This window comes from Convolutriloba macropyga, chromosome 9 (genome assembly GCF_964194025.1).
Source record: "Convolutriloba macropyga chromosome 9, txConMacr16.3, whole genome shotgun sequence".
In the NCBI taxonomy this organism is placed as follows: Eukaryota; Metazoa; Xenacoelomorpha; order Acoela; family Convolutidae; genus Convolutriloba; species Convolutriloba macropyga.
Window position 1 is genome coordinate 2,870,996 of NC_134476.1, and position 17,042 is coordinate 2,888,037.

At 37.1% G+C, this 17,042-nt stretch overlaps 1 protein-coding gene across 1 annotated transcript; it reads right to left on the reverse strand.

The window, feature by feature from the left end:
* Positions 1-445: 445 nt before the first annotated feature.
* LOC142345561 (histidinol-phosphate aminotransferase-like) lies at positions 446-11,338 on the reverse strand. The gene is made up of 5 exons (XM_075397657.1): positions 11,037-11,338; positions 10,393-10,658; positions 9,797-9,988; positions 6,962-7,193; positions 446-1,796 (listed from the first exon to the last, which is right to left on the reverse strand). The coding sequence occupies exons 1-5, from the start codon at positions 11,304-11,306 to the stop codon at positions 1,635-1,637; spliced, it is 1,122 nt and encodes a 373-aa protein (XP_075253772.1). The 5' UTR covers positions 11,307-11,338; the 3' UTR covers positions 446-1,634.
* Positions 11,339-17,042: the final 5,704 nt, after the last annotated feature.

Consider the following 17,042-nt stretch of genomic DNA (forward strand, 5'->3'; position numbering starts at 1 on the left):
TTCAAATCTTAGCATCACTGGGAAATTTGACATTATACTTAAATTTCTCAGTTAATTTTCGATCCACCAGTTTTAACATTATGTTTCAAACCGAACCAACTTTTACAAAAACATGGAAAAAACGAATGCCTCTCAAAAACTTTATTGCAAGTCGATTCTGTACCAAAATACCTCTACATGTATTCAATCAACCATGTTTTTAACTTTTTTGAAAAGAAGAATGCATTTATTTTTCAAACGCGAAGTCATATGCTTCATCGTTTCATCATTCTATGCCATTTTGTCAATTTGAACTTTTGTACGTCGTAGAAAGAACAGATGTAAACTATCATGATTTTTATATATGTACGCCTGTTAGTTTTGATTGGTAGAGCATGATAGAAAACTGCGATTAGTTTACACACACCTATTCTTTGTCAATTTTAATAACATTCTAGTTGGAAAACACTTTGAGAAGAATTTATTACAGGGTAAAACATTACACCATGGGTAAAATCAAAAGCATTAAGAATTGCCAGGGATTAAAATTTACCAGGCATTCATTTTCTTTCATTTCTGGCTCAAATAATTAAAAATATAATATTGAAAATGAATTTTTACAATATTTGAAACCCGAATTTTATCCCAGGTATAACATCTAAACTGATGACAATTATTGCTTGTCAGGCATAAACATAGACACTTGGTTGCATAACTTTCACATAATATTTGTTGATAAATTCATCACTTTTATTACAAATTTTAGCAGCTTCAATCTGATTGCATTAATAAAAGAAATTCTAAAACAAGATGCAAAGTTGAAATTATTAAATGCATCTGTTACAAATTTTGGAGAACTACAATAGTTGGAATCGAATAAAATTCTTGACTTGATACGAACTCGAAATATGAACTGCATCAAAATATCGATGAGCAAATTTTGGCCAAATTTACACACAACCATTGCAGTCTATAATGACCGAAAGGGTTTGAAAAACAAGCTTAAATCCTTTTTTGTAAAATTTTTCTAAAAATTTGACCAAAATTAACCGCCAAAATTACCGAAGCATTCTCATTACAAATTACCGTGGCCAAAACCATTCCAACCTATTTAAAGAATTATCTTAATATCCCGTATTAAAACGAATGCAGCGTTTCCCTCTGATGAAGTTTTCAAAATGCAAACGATACGTTGTCCATTACGATTGATAAATAGCATCAAAGGAAAAATGCGCAGAAAAGATGAAGACAAGGAAAATGACCAGGTTCAAAATTCTGTCGACTTCTGACATTCTTTGGTCATAGTAAACTACCTCTGAATTGGTGTCCGCCTATTTCATCCCTCTATTATTCCACCTCCATTAAATCACCCCTCTGTCATTTCTCCCCGATTTTGGTTCTATACATATTTGGTACCAGTAACATTCAAAATTATTATGTGCAGGGTTGAGGGAGAGGGTTTTGGTTGAAAAGTTTGCTGGGCTGAATGATGAAGGGGGGAATTAGAAGCCTCTCATTCTGCTACATTCAACCCAGTCACTTGTCTTATTGCGTGTGCACATATCACGGATTAGAAAGTCAAGCAGCAACAACATTGACAGCAAGTAAAAAACTATCGATAGTTTTTCTTTCTTTTCCTCTGGTTCTGTTGATAACTACTGTGACTTGAGTTCCTGTTTGAATGCTGAGAATAGGACTTGGAACAGCTCTGGTTTCCTCACAGCCAGTCTGATGTGGGTGGGTCTGTTGTACCCCTTCTTCCCCCACCTGATTGGACAACCCCATGCTTTCGCAACTGTCACTGCTTTCTCAGCTACCTGTCACAAACAAAAAGAATTTTTACGAATATAGCAGTAAAAACTCGATGATTTTTTTCAGATGAAACTTTGAAGTTGTAATACGCAATATGGACTTGTTTCTCGCCTCTCCCGTAAATGTTTTACCATATAAAACCAAAAAGTCGTGCAAGTAGCAACATTATATCAATCTTATCGAAATTTTACACAAAGCCGACAAACTGCTGGGAAGTAGCCTCCCAAGCGATGGTGTGATTTAGGGTTGGGAGGGCTGGACGAGAGGGGGGGGGGTCCAAACCGCCAGTTGGAGGGTGAATTGAGGATGAGTGGAGGAGGTGGGGTGAGGTTAAACTATTAAGATTAAGAATCGCCCCCTTATACCATGAAATTGTCTCCTCAAAAAAGTTTTCGTGAACTGGAATCGTAGCCATAGATAAAGCGTAAGGTTTTACGAGAACTTCATGCCCTCCGGGCGTTACCTATTTATCCCGTTTTTGAGGACAAAATCAAATGGGTCAGAGGAAAAATCGGTCCAGAGAAAAGTCGCATTAAAACCCCAGAGGGCTTACATAATTGCTGCAACCTTTGTTTGAAAGAAAAGTAGTGGGCAATTTGCCGAAAATAGCCTCCGTTGACCCGCTTGACGCACATTGGGATTGAAACAGAAAAAGAAAATAGGAGATAGAAAATGACAGAATCTTAAGTGCCAAAGTGTTCATATTTGGTGTGTAAATTCTGCATAATTGAGTAGATTCTAAAATTACACTCAATTAAGCTTCTAAACTGAAGGATATTAAGCATAATACTAACACCAGCTACCAATAGCTTTAATAAACTTTGATAACCTAATGCATTATGACAATGACCTGGCTTATAATGTTTATCCCGTTTTTTTATTTTGCTTTTTTGACTTTGACCGTATTCACATTACGTAATTCAATACTTAAAGAATTTAAAATCCATTCAGTTGAAACAGTGAGTGAAGTAAGTCCGAAGTCAAGCGCGAAAAGCGTGACTTATGTTAAACATGATTAAAAGATGAAACGAATTAAAAAAAATAGAGCTCCTTAAATAATAACCGTTGAGAGGCTGACGGTGGCTATTAAAAAGAGAAAGAAATTGGAAGATTTTTTCATCAGTGTCAAACTCAGCTTCTATTAAATTCAGTTTCTTAATTCTCAAATACCAAATTCAGCTTTTAAACTGTTAGGCTTGATATTAATGCCAGATATCAATCGTTCCAATGAACTTTGATAAAATTATGTACCATGACTTAATGACCGGGCTTTGTCCGTTTCTTTTAGTTTTGCTCTTTTGACCTTCATCGTATTCACTTCATTGCTTAATCAAATGAGTGAAATTATTTAAAATCAATTCAGATGAAACAGTCAGAGGTAGGCCAAAAATCAAACGTGATCGAAAGGTAAAACGATGAAAAAAGGAGAGCTTATAAAGAATAGCCACTGAGAGGCTGACGGAGGCTATTAAAAAGAACATCTGGCAAATTTCGTCAACAGGTACCTAAAACCATACGAACTCAGATACCTAAAAACATACCAACTCAGATACCTAAAAGCAAACCTACAAACGTAAACAGAATGGATCTCAAACGACGAGAGGATGCTCAATTTCTGCGAAATTTTCATTTACCATCAGCAGTAAAATGTTGCAAGTTGAAAGGCGCAAAACCCAAGAAATCAAGCGGCAATAAAGTCAATTCAAAAGTCAAAAACAGGTGAGAAAAAAGCTCAGAGAGAAAAAAAGACAAGCACAAAATTTGCATCGAAAAGACAAAATTCGTTCGAGAGCAATTAAAGACGCAACAAAACATAAAATAACATCTTGTGAGAAACAGAGCGACAGAAAAATTAAGGTTGTTCGCTATGCTGCATCGCATCAAACGACGTAAACAAGAACTACAACACAATCGAAACCTACTTCGCTTTCAAATGCTAAAAACAGTGATTGAAGCATAACGCATGGATAAAAACGCATGAAGTAAGACGGAGGATTTGGGTTAACTACCCAACATCTTATTTGTCGTCGACTGAATGTGCACGGCACACTTCGAATATATGCAACACAGGCAGCTTGACCACCGTTTATAACTAGCAACCGATTAAAAAATTGAATTCTTATAAGGTCACCGAAGCAACCAAGAACTTACAAAAATGCACAAAAAATCTTAAATTGGTTCCAACACTATCCTCGTAAAGTCTACAGTGAGGGTGGGGACGATGGGAGGGGGTCTTTGGTTGCAGAGGCCCTTACTGAACAGTTTGCAGGGGTGGAGATTGGTGCGCAGTGAGAGGGCTGATGGTGGTGGTGGGGGGGTAAACCTCGAAGAACCCCCTTTACACCGTAAGTATAAGTCTCCAAAACACTTTCTTTGAACAGCATACTTGGGTCAGACAAAAAATCGCATAAAAAAAGACAAACATACCCGGCAGATTGCCGGAAAATAGCCGCCGTTGATTCCAATAAGCATGATTGGGATTGAACGAATAGAATATATTGAAAAAAAAAGATTTTTGTACAAAAATATTTTTTAAGTCCGATTTATTTTGATGGCATTTCGAAGTTGAACATACTTCTGTTTCTTAGAGAGAGGCTACAGGGGCTACTATCAACACCAATAACCATTAGAGGTGGTAACTAAGACTTATAGGAACGACGTTCAAATAGCGGGCATCTAAAATTGGGCTTTATGGGTTTATCCCGTTTTTACTTCTGACTTCAATTTTTTATACTGACTCTGTTCATTTTGAATTGCTTTGCTGAGCAACTGATGTTCAAAATCAATTTTAGCAGAATGAGAGAAGAGAGAAACTAGCCTAGAGAAGTCAAAAATATTTCACGCAAAATGTTAAAAAAGCGGCAAAATGAGGTAAAGCGAAACATTTTTTTTATTCGACGAAGTAAAAAAAACATAGCAGGACAAGTCCTGACAAACAATTCAAAGAATTTTCATTGACTAAACAAACATCTAGACCTAAAAAGGACTATGAGCGAAATGGAAAAACCATTTTTAAAAAAATCAGATAAAAAAATTTAAAAAAAAAAACCAGAAAATCAATGTCAAAATGTCGCATGTCAAGAAAAAAAATCATTAGCGAGAAATGGAATTTTGGTTCATACAAAAAGCTAGGCCTAGAATGAACTATGAATGGATTGGAAAACCCATTTAGAAAAAATCCGAACCAAAAAAATCAAAAAAACAGTAAAAATCAAAGTGAAATTGCCGCATGTGAACAAAAAAACCACAAGCGAGAAAGCTAATTTTTGTACAAACACCGTTTTCTCACTCTACCTTAAAATTAGAGCGAAAAAATTTCAGCCCGCAAAACCACTCGCTTTTTCGCTCCATTTCCTGTTTCGGCGTGACCAAAATCACCACTCCAATTTGACTTCAAAAATCATGAAAATGTGTGAACAGATCTTAATAAAAAAAAGACAGCGCCCCAATACAATTCAAATTCTTTGAATTGTAAAAAATAGGAGCGCTATAATAGCCGGCTGAGAAGATGAGGGCGGCTATTAAAAACTCTTCATACCAAAAATAATGGAATATTAAAAACCATTTTTGAATCTGTCCAGTAACCCATCAGAAAGACGTTAAAAACGTTTTTTTGTCCGTAAATATTGATCATTTCAGAAATTAACAACAAAAATTGAAAACAATTGGAAACTTCAATGACATAATTCTACAATTCGCCATATTACTAACTTCAGAACAATTTTACTTTCACCAGAGCCCACCCAGTAAATAATTTCAAGCATAAAAATTGAATGGCTCAAAAAGATCGATAAAGTTGGAACATGATAATAATTTTGAGGATTTATAAACTTTGACAAGCGCAAATTCACAACTTATCGAATCAAAAACTCGACAAAACGTAAAATTGCACAAACTTGGGCTCTAAAACTCGACATTTAAATCTTGAATCAATGCCTTCCCAGCAGCTCAATAGTAAAAAGGAGAGCGCCTAAACAATGGCCCTTGAGATAAGCATAATCGGCAGCTTGCCGGAAAATAGCCGCCGTTGACGCGCTAGACGCACATCGGGATTGATACAGAAAAAGAGAAAAAAAGAAGAAAGTTTCAAAAATTGTTCTAATTCAGTGTGTAGTTTCAGTTAGATTCTAAACCTATACTTACTTCAGCTTCTAAACTGAAGGCTATTAAGATTAATACTAATATCAGCTAGCAAGCGCACTAATGAACTTTGATAACCTAATTCAAAAAGACCTAATGATCGGGCTTTATCGGTTTATCCCAGTTCTTTTGATTTTGCTCTTTTGACATTGACCGTATTCACTAAATTACGTAATTCAATGCTTGAAAGAATTTAAAATCCAATCAGTTGAACCAGTGATTGAAGTAAGTCCGAAAACAAACTTGAAAATCGTGACTTATGTAAAACAAAAAAACGTGTTCAAAAGGTAAAGCGAATTAAAAAAAACATAGGCAGGACAAGTCCTGACGAACAATTCAAAGAAATTTCATTGACTAAACAAAAAATTAGACCCATATCGGACTATGAGTGAACTGAGAAAAACAGAAAATCGGAGAAACAGAAAATCAAAGTTAAATTGCCACATGTGAACAAAAAACAAAAAACCACTAACGAGAAAGCGAATTTTTGCTCAAACACAATTTTCTCGCTCTACTTTAAAATTAAAGTGAAAAAATTTCACGCCGAAAAACCACTCGTTTTTTCGCTCCACTTTCTGTTTCTGCGTGTCCAAAATTACTACTCCAATTTCACTTCAAAAATCATGAAAATGTGTGAACAGATCTTAAAAAAAGACAGCGCGCCAATACTTCTTTAAATTGTAAAAAAGGAGAGCGCCTAAATAATAGCCGTTTGAGAGGCTGACGGCGGCTATTAATCAATTACTCAAACTTACAGCAAAAGCAAAAAAGCAGCTGACAGCTAGCTGAAAAATAGGTGCCATTGAATTCTAGACTTCTATATAGATACCACAGAAAAATGGCCTAAAACAAATTAACCAAAAAATCAAGTCACGCCTCAAAAATTCTCACAAGAAAGGAAAGGGTCAGTTGAAAATTCGATCTTGCGAAAAAAATCAGTAATAAATAGACCAACACTGATAGAATTACTAGAAAGTTTCTTTGAGAGAAATTAACCATCTAATATATTCAAAGGAGCAGTGTGACTTACCTGTTCAGACTTAGTGTCGATCCACATCCAACTCAGGAATGCCTCCCCCTTGATATCCCAATCAGGGAACTCTTTTTCCAGCTGTTCCTTCTGAATTTTCCTCAGGTTACTTGTGGTCTCCCATGTCTGCTGAAGGTACTCCTTGTTTCGCATACATACGGAGAGGTAGTCGCCCGCTAGTACATTCACATTCCACGGGATCATATACTTCTTCATCAAGTCGAAGTCATCCCTACAACAGAATTAATTTATTAATATTTAAATAACTTCCTATTTAAGCGGTTAAATGGCTAACCAATTAAAATACCCGGAGTACGTATTCACAAACCAAAAGAAAGTAACTTCGAATTTGATAATTTTTGGTATGTGCATAAACCGAATTTACATGCCTTGATTTGGTTAAAACGTAAACCGACTTATGTTGGAAGAATTGCTCTCGAACGATAGGCGGGTGGAAAAACCTTTGACCACGCCGAGATTCGAACAATTGACCTCCCGATCCCTAAACTACAGCAATGCCTACTCGGCTATCAGTCCCTCGTTGTTAACCTGCAACCGATTTCATGTTAGCAACAAGCTTTACTTCGGAGTGAGAGCAATAGAGATCACTGAATAATGAAGAACGAAAGCGTGAAAAACTCAATTGAGAAGTCAAAGAATATTCTAGAAAAACGCCAGAATGGTCAAGCGAAAAAATCACATAAAAAAGACCAACACGCTTGCAATCTTTGCCGTGAGCTTCGTTGAAACACAGATATTATCAGTATATTTAACGCAACTCTGATGATGTAATTGAGAAAATCTGGTATCAATTGAAAATCGCACAGAGGTTCGAGAGCCGGTCTTACATTAGGAACCAAAAAATTGTACGCATATTGGCATCTAGTCACCTTATCATTCCGAAAACCACTGCTCTTAAGATATACGGGAACTTTCCTTGTTTATTCAAGCGTTGACCAAGTTGTAAAATTTTGTAGATGACATGTGGTTTCATGGGTAGCCAATGAAGCATTTTGATATAAATTACTGTTGCTGCACCAGGTGAGTCTTAAAGTGAAACATGCCAAGTTTAGTATATGCTGTAATTTCTGAATATAATCCACAGGTGGTCCATAATACAGCGAGTTGCAGTAATCCAGGCGCGAGAGGACCATTACTCGAAATAACTCGATCAACGACTTTCTATCAACTGTATCTCAGAGGAAATATTTTCCGCAGGAAATAATAGCATCTACGACACAGAATTAATTTGTTTTGTACACAAAATTCTGACATCCAAGTTGAAGCCCAGCAAAGTAACGTTAATACAAAACTTGGCATCAGCTGAAGTTCAATATTGCAGTTTAAACTAATCTTTTTACATATAAACATATACTCAGTTTCAGAGTTAAACCTGAACCACTTTTGTAGAGCCGTAAGATCAAATCAAGAGCCACATTATTTATCGCAGCGTTGGTAACAAAAAAGTGTCTTCAGCATTAAAACAATAATTGACATGAAGCCGCTGAAACCTAACTTCTAGAGGAACGAGATTTTTTATATCTCTTAAAAATTGAATTTGCAAGGAATCTCTTTTTTGCATTTTGAAACGCATAAAAAACTAAATCAAAATCGCTATGCAACATTTAGTTGAAGAGCAGTAAATCTGCGTACTCCTGGAAAAACTGACAGGTAGAAATCTACATTCGCGCAGCCTTTCAACGTTATCGTTTTTTAGTCGAAATCCATTTTCATGCTTTTGGAAAATTTTCAGTCGCTTCAATTCTGTTTTCGAAGGCACACCGATCTCTGATGTGTGGAATAGACTGGAAATAATGAATAAGGGGTATAAAATTACTTCAGAATGCGTTTCAAACTAGGCAGATTAGGTTTCAAACTTAGCAAGCTCCAATACGCCTTCTGAGGCTTTACTGAAAAATATTTACTCCATTTCAAAGTTCTTCATTAGCTACACCAAAATCAAACGCTGACCAAAGTCAAAGACGACCAATAAAATATGCTTTTTTTTCTATTGTTCGGGCACCATCTGTAACTAAAAACAAACATACAACTATGTAGTCTTTTCCACAAAAACACTGCCGTTTTCATTTATGTGCTTTCTCGGCCTTAATCCGCTTTATCATTAGCCATTACGTTTAACCAAACATTATTAATATGTTAGGAAACCTAAGGGCCTATAACTCAGTTGATTACCAATAAAATTAATAACTTAGAATTTAAAAATGAACAAATAAAGCCAACAGTGCAAACTGCGAATAATAATAATAATGGAAATACGGATCCACAAAACAATCATTGACAGTTGAGTTGTTCATCTTCTATCGTGATTTGATCTTAGCTGAATTAGTTTTAAATTATTACTTAGTTCCGATCATTTATCAGATCACCGAAAACCCTTGTAAATTCGAGAGCTACCCAGCTCCTATCCGATTCGTCGCTCAGTTCGCAAACAGAAACGGTACTCATTAAGCAGCAATTTAATAAGCTTAATAAGTCAACAATTAGGCAACGGAGAATTGATAACCCAATATTCAAATAGCTAAAGACAGCAACAGAACATTCTAGAACAAAACGGCCACTTAAGCAGTTCGAATTGAAAAGAGACAGACAAGTTTAAGATAATTGATATTTTATCTGTGAGCAATTAAACAGTCGAATATCAGTAAATTTTGTGAAACGCAAAAACAAACCGCCAGTTTAAAAAAAAACCTTGACACTTTCGATATTCAATATGAATTCCGTGTCCACTGTTACCTTAAAAACTTGCTATGTACTCTTACTCGCCCAAACTTCCTATTAAGAAACCCTGTTTAAGCCCAGATGTTCGTTTCCTACTTGCAAGGGAGAATGATAGATCCAATTCTGAGTCCAGTGCAGCAGAATATCTTGGTCCAGCTGTGAATGACCACAATGTGAATGCCCTTCTCGGTCAACATCTGGTTGATCCATTCAAACTGATAGTAGACTGAGGCCTCTCTCCATCTGGGTCCAAACCAGGGCAGCATAGACTCGTCTATCACAACGTAACTGCAAATATAACCAAGACTGTCAATTCTGAAAACGTAGTCAGTAAATTGTGAACAATAATGCTACATAACAGTAGATAAGAACGAATGTTTTGGATAAATAAGTGAAAAACAATGAAGAAAAGTAGAACACTAGCCTCTTCAGATGTTAATTAATATAAAAGAACAGAACCATCTAATTCCGAACATTTTTTTCTTAAACTGGCGGCTATCGGCTCTATTGAATTCTGCGGCAATTGAGGTAGGGGGAACTTTACTGCGGGGCTTCTTAGATGTTAGTACAGACCATTAGAAAATTCTCGATTAAAACTGGTCAGGAAAAAACTTAACATAAGACGCGCGACAAAAAAAATAATAGCTTCTAACCAAATTATTAGTTAGCACAGATTCAAACTGAACTGATACCTTCCATCGCGACAAGTTTCTTCGATGTAGCTCTTGGTTTTCTCCACGCTCAAATACTCTCCCGTAGGGTTTGTAGGATTCACAAACACGTGCAGAGATGCTTCCATGGGTTTCTCAGCCAACACTCGGTCGTATCGATGACAAGAGTTTTCATATTCCTTGTATTGGACTTCATTTGGGCCCACTGCGTAGTTACCCCTGGGTGCCAATCGAATGATAAGATCAATCAATTCACTAGAGCCGTTGCCCATCAGAACATACTCGTGCTGTTACACAAAATGCAATCATATTAACTGCTGAGCCTAAGAAATTTCCGATTTGATGCAAACTTTATTTAATGGAGAAAATGACTTTCTTGTCATAATTCAGAAAAGAGTATTTCTGCAATATAATTTGGCCCTCTCGCAGTTTGAACATCGAGCGGACTGATATAAATTTCACATCACAACCTCAAAAACTCCCCCTGAACTATGCACCCCCAGTTACAGAGCACGTGTTATCACATAATAAACCAATATGTAAAAATACGGGACTTGCGTTTGGGGGGGGGGGGGGGGGTGCAAATAATGTGCATCCCTAAGCTGGGGGAGCACAAACGGAAAAGATCCAAACCTCGAAGTATTTGTAAAAATGCTAAAACTCACCGGCAAACCAAGCCAACTTTTCAGCTCGCTTCTGTAAGGCTCTTGGTCCAGAGCCGGATAGTGATGGATTTTGTGCAAATTTCCATCAAGAAACGAAAGTGCTTCTTCGCAAGGACCCATGATGCCTGTTGTGACGCTAAAATCTGCGATCAAATTTTCCGTAGTCATCCAGTCTTGCCCTCCATGGAAGGCTTTGTCTTCCACAGCTAGTGCGCCTGAACTAGAAGTTCCATCATTAATGTCACCTTTAGTGTTGACAACAGAAGACATGACTACGTCTAAAGCGTAAGAATCATTCTAGTCAAAAGCTAAATCAAGAAACGCCCCTCCCCAAAACTGGGTGAACATTGGCTGGTCCGGGGCCCTCTCAGCACTACATCTTCATAAGGCATTTTGTATTGTTCAAATCTCTCAAAAAATGATAAAATTATACACAAATATCCACTAAGAAAAATGTAAAAAAGACAAACAGTATTAGAAAACAAACAAATCAAAGAGAGAGTAGTTGAGATGTGTATTGAATGTGTATTTTCTAAATTGAATGTGTATTTTCAATCAAAGCCGAAATTGATGTTTTAGGTTAACGTACAACCGGTGGGGACAATTTTTTTGCACATGGTATCAAAAACCATCAAATACAGGAACAATATCGAACTATCGTAGCTGTGCACCCCTTCAACATAAGCCATCAGCAAATGGGAAGCGTTCCATGAAGCATTAACAAAATGAAATTTGGGAACGTAATCAATATCCTAGGCATTGGGTAGGGAATATTGTCAAGGATACAATTAACCAGTTGCGAAAGAAAGAACAAAGAAAAAGATATAACGCGGGTGTAGCCGTAAAACAAGAAAAATACTGAGAAACAACAATTTGTATTACAATAGAGGCAAGATTTCTAATAAATTTGTAAAGAAGCTGAACAAAATTCATCCTGTACAGACAATTTCCCCCTCTCGTAAACATAGGAGCTGATTATCTAGCTGTAGAGAAGTAAATGTCAATTAAAACTTATATTGATTTAAAAACGAACTTTTCGAACATTACGTTCATCGTTAAGATTAAAAATTAAATGAAATCATTTACAAAGAATATATACTTGTCTTTGACTCTAATTCTAAGAAATGGGCCAAAATAACATCGAATTTTTGAAAAAATTTACAGTTAAAATCACATTTACAACATTTTGTTTACACTTATTACACTAAATTGAATTTTTATGCCGGAGTTTTTGAAAATCCCGGGTATACTGCTTTCTTTTCCTGAAAAGGAATTTTACTTCCATTCCTATCTATCTGTTTTTATTTTTTACTTGTTGGGGTTGACAAAGTATCGAATTAACATGTACCAGAATAATTTTTGAATTTCAAAAATCAAATTTTTTGCATTTGAACTAATACTCCAATGTTAATTCCCGCCCCCGGTAGTCATCGTGTGTTTTTGATTGCGGTTTCAGCATTTTGATGTAGATCGCTTCTATTGTCATTAGTTTTTCAATCCCGCGACTTGTATCAAGAATGCCCCATTCAATATAATGCGCGGTATCACAACATTCAACGACGTATTGTCCCACTGGGAAATCCTTCTTTTGATGCTCCGAGATTCTAGTGGTAACATAACGGCTGGTTTGGCCAACATAGATGGGACTGCATCCATTACATTTACCTTTATATACGACATGGGATTTAGGATTCTTATCATAAGATGATTTCAGGGTGGGCAAGCAAGTTCTTAGCCTTCTTGTTGTGAAATTGATATGAATGACACATAATTTTTTTCAGTTTCTTTTCAAAATTTTGAGTAATATTTCCTCTGTATTGCACAAAAAACCTCAATTTAGGCTCCTTATTTTTAAAACTTTTAAATTTTGAGATTTTCTTCATTTTTTTTTGGGGGGGGGGGAGGATTTTGCTGTGACCTTTTCCCTCGTTACTGTTTTATCCAACTTTTCGTTAACAATACTGGAGGACCACTCAGTTTGATATTGATTTTCAGTCCAGATCTTTCGATTTTTCTTGAGAGCTACATCAAAGCATTCCCAGTCACTGGTCGCATTGAAAATCCTATGCACAGTAACTTGAATCACATTTTTCTTATGTTGTAACGGTGCACAGCTACGGAAATTTAAGATTATGCCGGTATCGGTGGATTTTTGATATCAATAACAGCTAATTTTCCTATCTTCGTTTATGTTCATGTTTAAATCTAGAAAGGCCAGGTCTACACTACCATTTGGTGTCTCAAGAGTGAATTGTAAGTTCTTGTGGAGAGAATTTGCATACTCAAGGTAATCTAGAGGGTTCTCCTTGACGGTGCACACAATGTCATCTACATACCTCTTGAATGAATTCAATTCCTGTGTGTCCTCTTTTCACCTTTTTCCGCACAATAGGAACAAATCCAAACAATGTCCCGAATGGTCTTACACACTGTGTCAAGGATATGGCATTTTTTGCATGTAACCAGTTTTTGCATGATTCGCACTTCGCACTCAAGCCCTTTCCCTTGGAAAGTAGCGCGTCGGTTACAGTCAATGCATATCACCGTCCTGTCAGGAGTTTTGTTCTCCTTTTTCTTATTTGATTTCTGTAAGGTTTTTCCAAAAGATTTCATCCAGAAATTTGCAAACTTACAGCCAGCGAAGCACCCATTGCTAAACCGTCCGATTGAAGTTACCACATTTCATTACACCTAAAATGAACATTGTTTACGGCTAGTCTCAAAAGGCTCTTCATCGCTGACCTCGGAATCTCAGACATCTCGTCACTGGAGTACAGTTCTTTAAGCTCAATTACAGTTGCCTCCTCAACCGGTACATTTGTTCATAAGCTTTTAACACCGAGAGATACATCTAGTTCACCTTCATTCAATTTGAGGGCCTCTAGAGCGGCTCTGGTATCTTTCGAGTTAGGCACAATGTTTGCACCTGGTAACCTCTCGAAAAAAGGAGAGAGAAAATTTTTGAGGAGCTGGTAACTGTTACCAGGCATTGACAGAACAAGCCGAAGCGGAGTACCACTTTTATGTACTTAAGCAAGTCCCTATATACTGGCCGGTTGCAATCCAATTGTCATGAGCCTTTGATAAATCTTTTTACTTATCTTTCCCTGTTTCATTAATTGGTGCAAACTGCTATTTATCAGTTTCTACGTTTCTATTGTTAGATCATCACTTTCTCTATTACGATGCTCAATCAAACTGGAACTGAGGATTTCATTTAGTCTATCTTAGTATTTTGTCTGTTTCATAACACAAAAACCGCAACCTTTATCAAATGGTACAACCTTTATCAAATGCTTGTCTAGCCTTATGTCTAGCTTTGATAAAGACCTGAAATCCCACGTGGTTTATGATCTCACTTGTGTTGGATGCAAATCCTTCTATGTAGGACAGACATGCTGACATAATACCACAAGGGTTGCAGAGCATGCCAGCGCGGACTCACCGATGGGAATACATGCTATTGAGTGTAACGGTGATAAAACAGCTTTCAGTGGAAGGTATTAGACCAGTGCGGCAAACAATCTAAATTAATGACAATAGAAGCGCTCTATATAAGAACACTGAATACAGTCATCAACACGCGCAACGAATACCGAACACGAGAATTGTCGAGAAAACGTAGTTTGGAGATGAAATTCAAACTTGAAAGAAAGACACGTTATAAAACCTAAATTTCAACATTACAATTGAACAAAACCAAAGCAAGTTTAAGCTAATTTATGTAGGTTTTTCGATAGAAATTTGTTGATATGCATCTGATACATCAAACTGAAAATGTATATATACTCAGATGTAAAGTTTTGTAGATTCGACAGTATATATGTGAAAATTCGTTCTAAATTTCTTTGAATTAGTGATTTTAGTGATTTGCATTTTATTTTCTGGCTTTTTATTTTAGCTTTTTGTATTGTGTATAACCTGAGGATGAACCCAGAGTTCGAAAACGTTCGCATGAAAGTTTTAAATGACAATCCTTTTTTAAATCCTGTGAAAAATCGAAAAAATTGTAATTTCTTGTTTCTTTCTGCCCGTTTTCTCTGCTTAGGAGCATATGAGCCGGTTTAAACCCCAATGGATGCCAAGTTCGTGTGAGATGCTTGTTCTGGGGACATCATGAACAACATAATAGAATTCGAGAAGCGTGCAGTCTAGTGTTCACTACTACAGAGGTTTCACCCTGAAAGAGCTCTTTAAACTCATCTCGCAATTCCCCTCACAAAAACTCACAAGTGTTGTTATTATTGCCAGGTTTAAAGATAATCGAAGTACTTCCCAACAGTTCGCTAATGATTGGCAGTGTTTTGTAGATATAAAATATATTAAGTTCAATCACTCTGTAATTGTGTGAAAAACGCCTCTTTCAGTTAATCAACCCCACATCAAAAAAATTATTTGCTCAAAATAGTGCTCTGCACTAGGTGCTTTTTAATTTTTATCCTTGTGTAACCGCCCTTAGTTTTGACCATATCTATGAATTGACTTTCTTCTCTAGAGATGGTGTACATTTCTCATTCTATGGCAATCAGTCGTTTGCTCGTACGCGACATTTCTTGATTTATATTTTTTCTCGTTACTAAGTTCAGTTTTCTCTCCAGCAATGTCCCTGGACCATGGACGTGACATTTCGCTCAACCGTTTTCATGTTCAAAGTGAATCCAGTCATTGCAATACTCTTCTAAGGAATGCCAGCGTTTGCTGCAATGGTTGCGGTTGGCTTCACGTAAGCTGCAGTGGTTTGAAACGCTCCGCTGACCGCCCTACCGGGTTTCAAGTTCAGGGATGTATTTCAAAAGCGACACATGGTGATCGCAATGTCCCCACTACAGCCCTCCCCACTGACCCACTGAGCCTAGCCTTTTGACCATACCCAAAACCAGGACCATATATCCTCTTTAACGCCACGAGAAGCCCAGGTTGTTGATGGTGCCAATGATGGACGCATCGTCGCAGGGAGAACCCAAAACGTAGCGGAAGAGAAAAAAAATATTTACAAAACGTTCTGGCATACACCGTCAGGAAACGCCGATAAGATCGACAGATTTCATGAAGAGATCTGTCATTGGCGGGGAAACTTCATAATACTGAACGAAAGCAAAGCGGGACAAAAATACGTTGAATGTTTTGAATAAATTCTGTAAACAGTTTGCAGAGAGGCGCATCTATATGGGGCTTTCATTTAAAGGTTCCGCTGTCTTCCCCCACTGGGTTCTCCCTTGCGTGAAATTGACAAACGATGGGTCAGTTACCAAGACCCTCTCCCGACGTCTACAGTTATGGTGACAAGGCCGCCTCGACGAGCTTCTACTGGAACATATACTTCGTAAGAACCCTAAAATCAGCAAAATTGATGAAGTGAAACTATTCATCAATTTTATGGAGACCGGAAAAATTTCGAACGATACAACTAGCGGAAAAACTGTATATGAGTTGCTGAACGAGAAAAATCGACTCCTTCCCAAGTCAATCTCAATAACATGTTAGAGGATATCAAGTTTGAGTCAATCCCGTACCACCCTGCAGACTTTGAGAGTTTAGCCGCATGGGCTGTCAAAAAGGCAGCCTAAAAAACACATGGCAGCCACGAACCGTCGGGTTTCGACGCAAACGATTGGAGAAGAATTTTCATTTGTTTCAAAAATATTTCCTCAAACATAGCGAAAACGGTAGTTAAAATTGCTATTTGTCTGGGAACTGAAAAAACATCTTCGCGACGAGATCCGAGACACCTTTGCTAAAATCATGCATGACGCTTGCTATGATGTCGAAGTTGAGCAGACTCTTCATTTGCCTCAAAACGAGCCCTTTATACACAAAACTTCTAGCAATGTTGAAAACTCGCGACTAGACATTAGAGCGAATGATCTATGGGGGTCAACGTTCAGCTGTTATATACGGGCGTGAAGATCTTTACTCAATTGCGAAGTGCCTAAAGTATGAGCAACGAATACTTGACGTCGAGAAGAGTAACTTCGTTCCACTCGTGTTTTCCTGTATAGGTTGCAA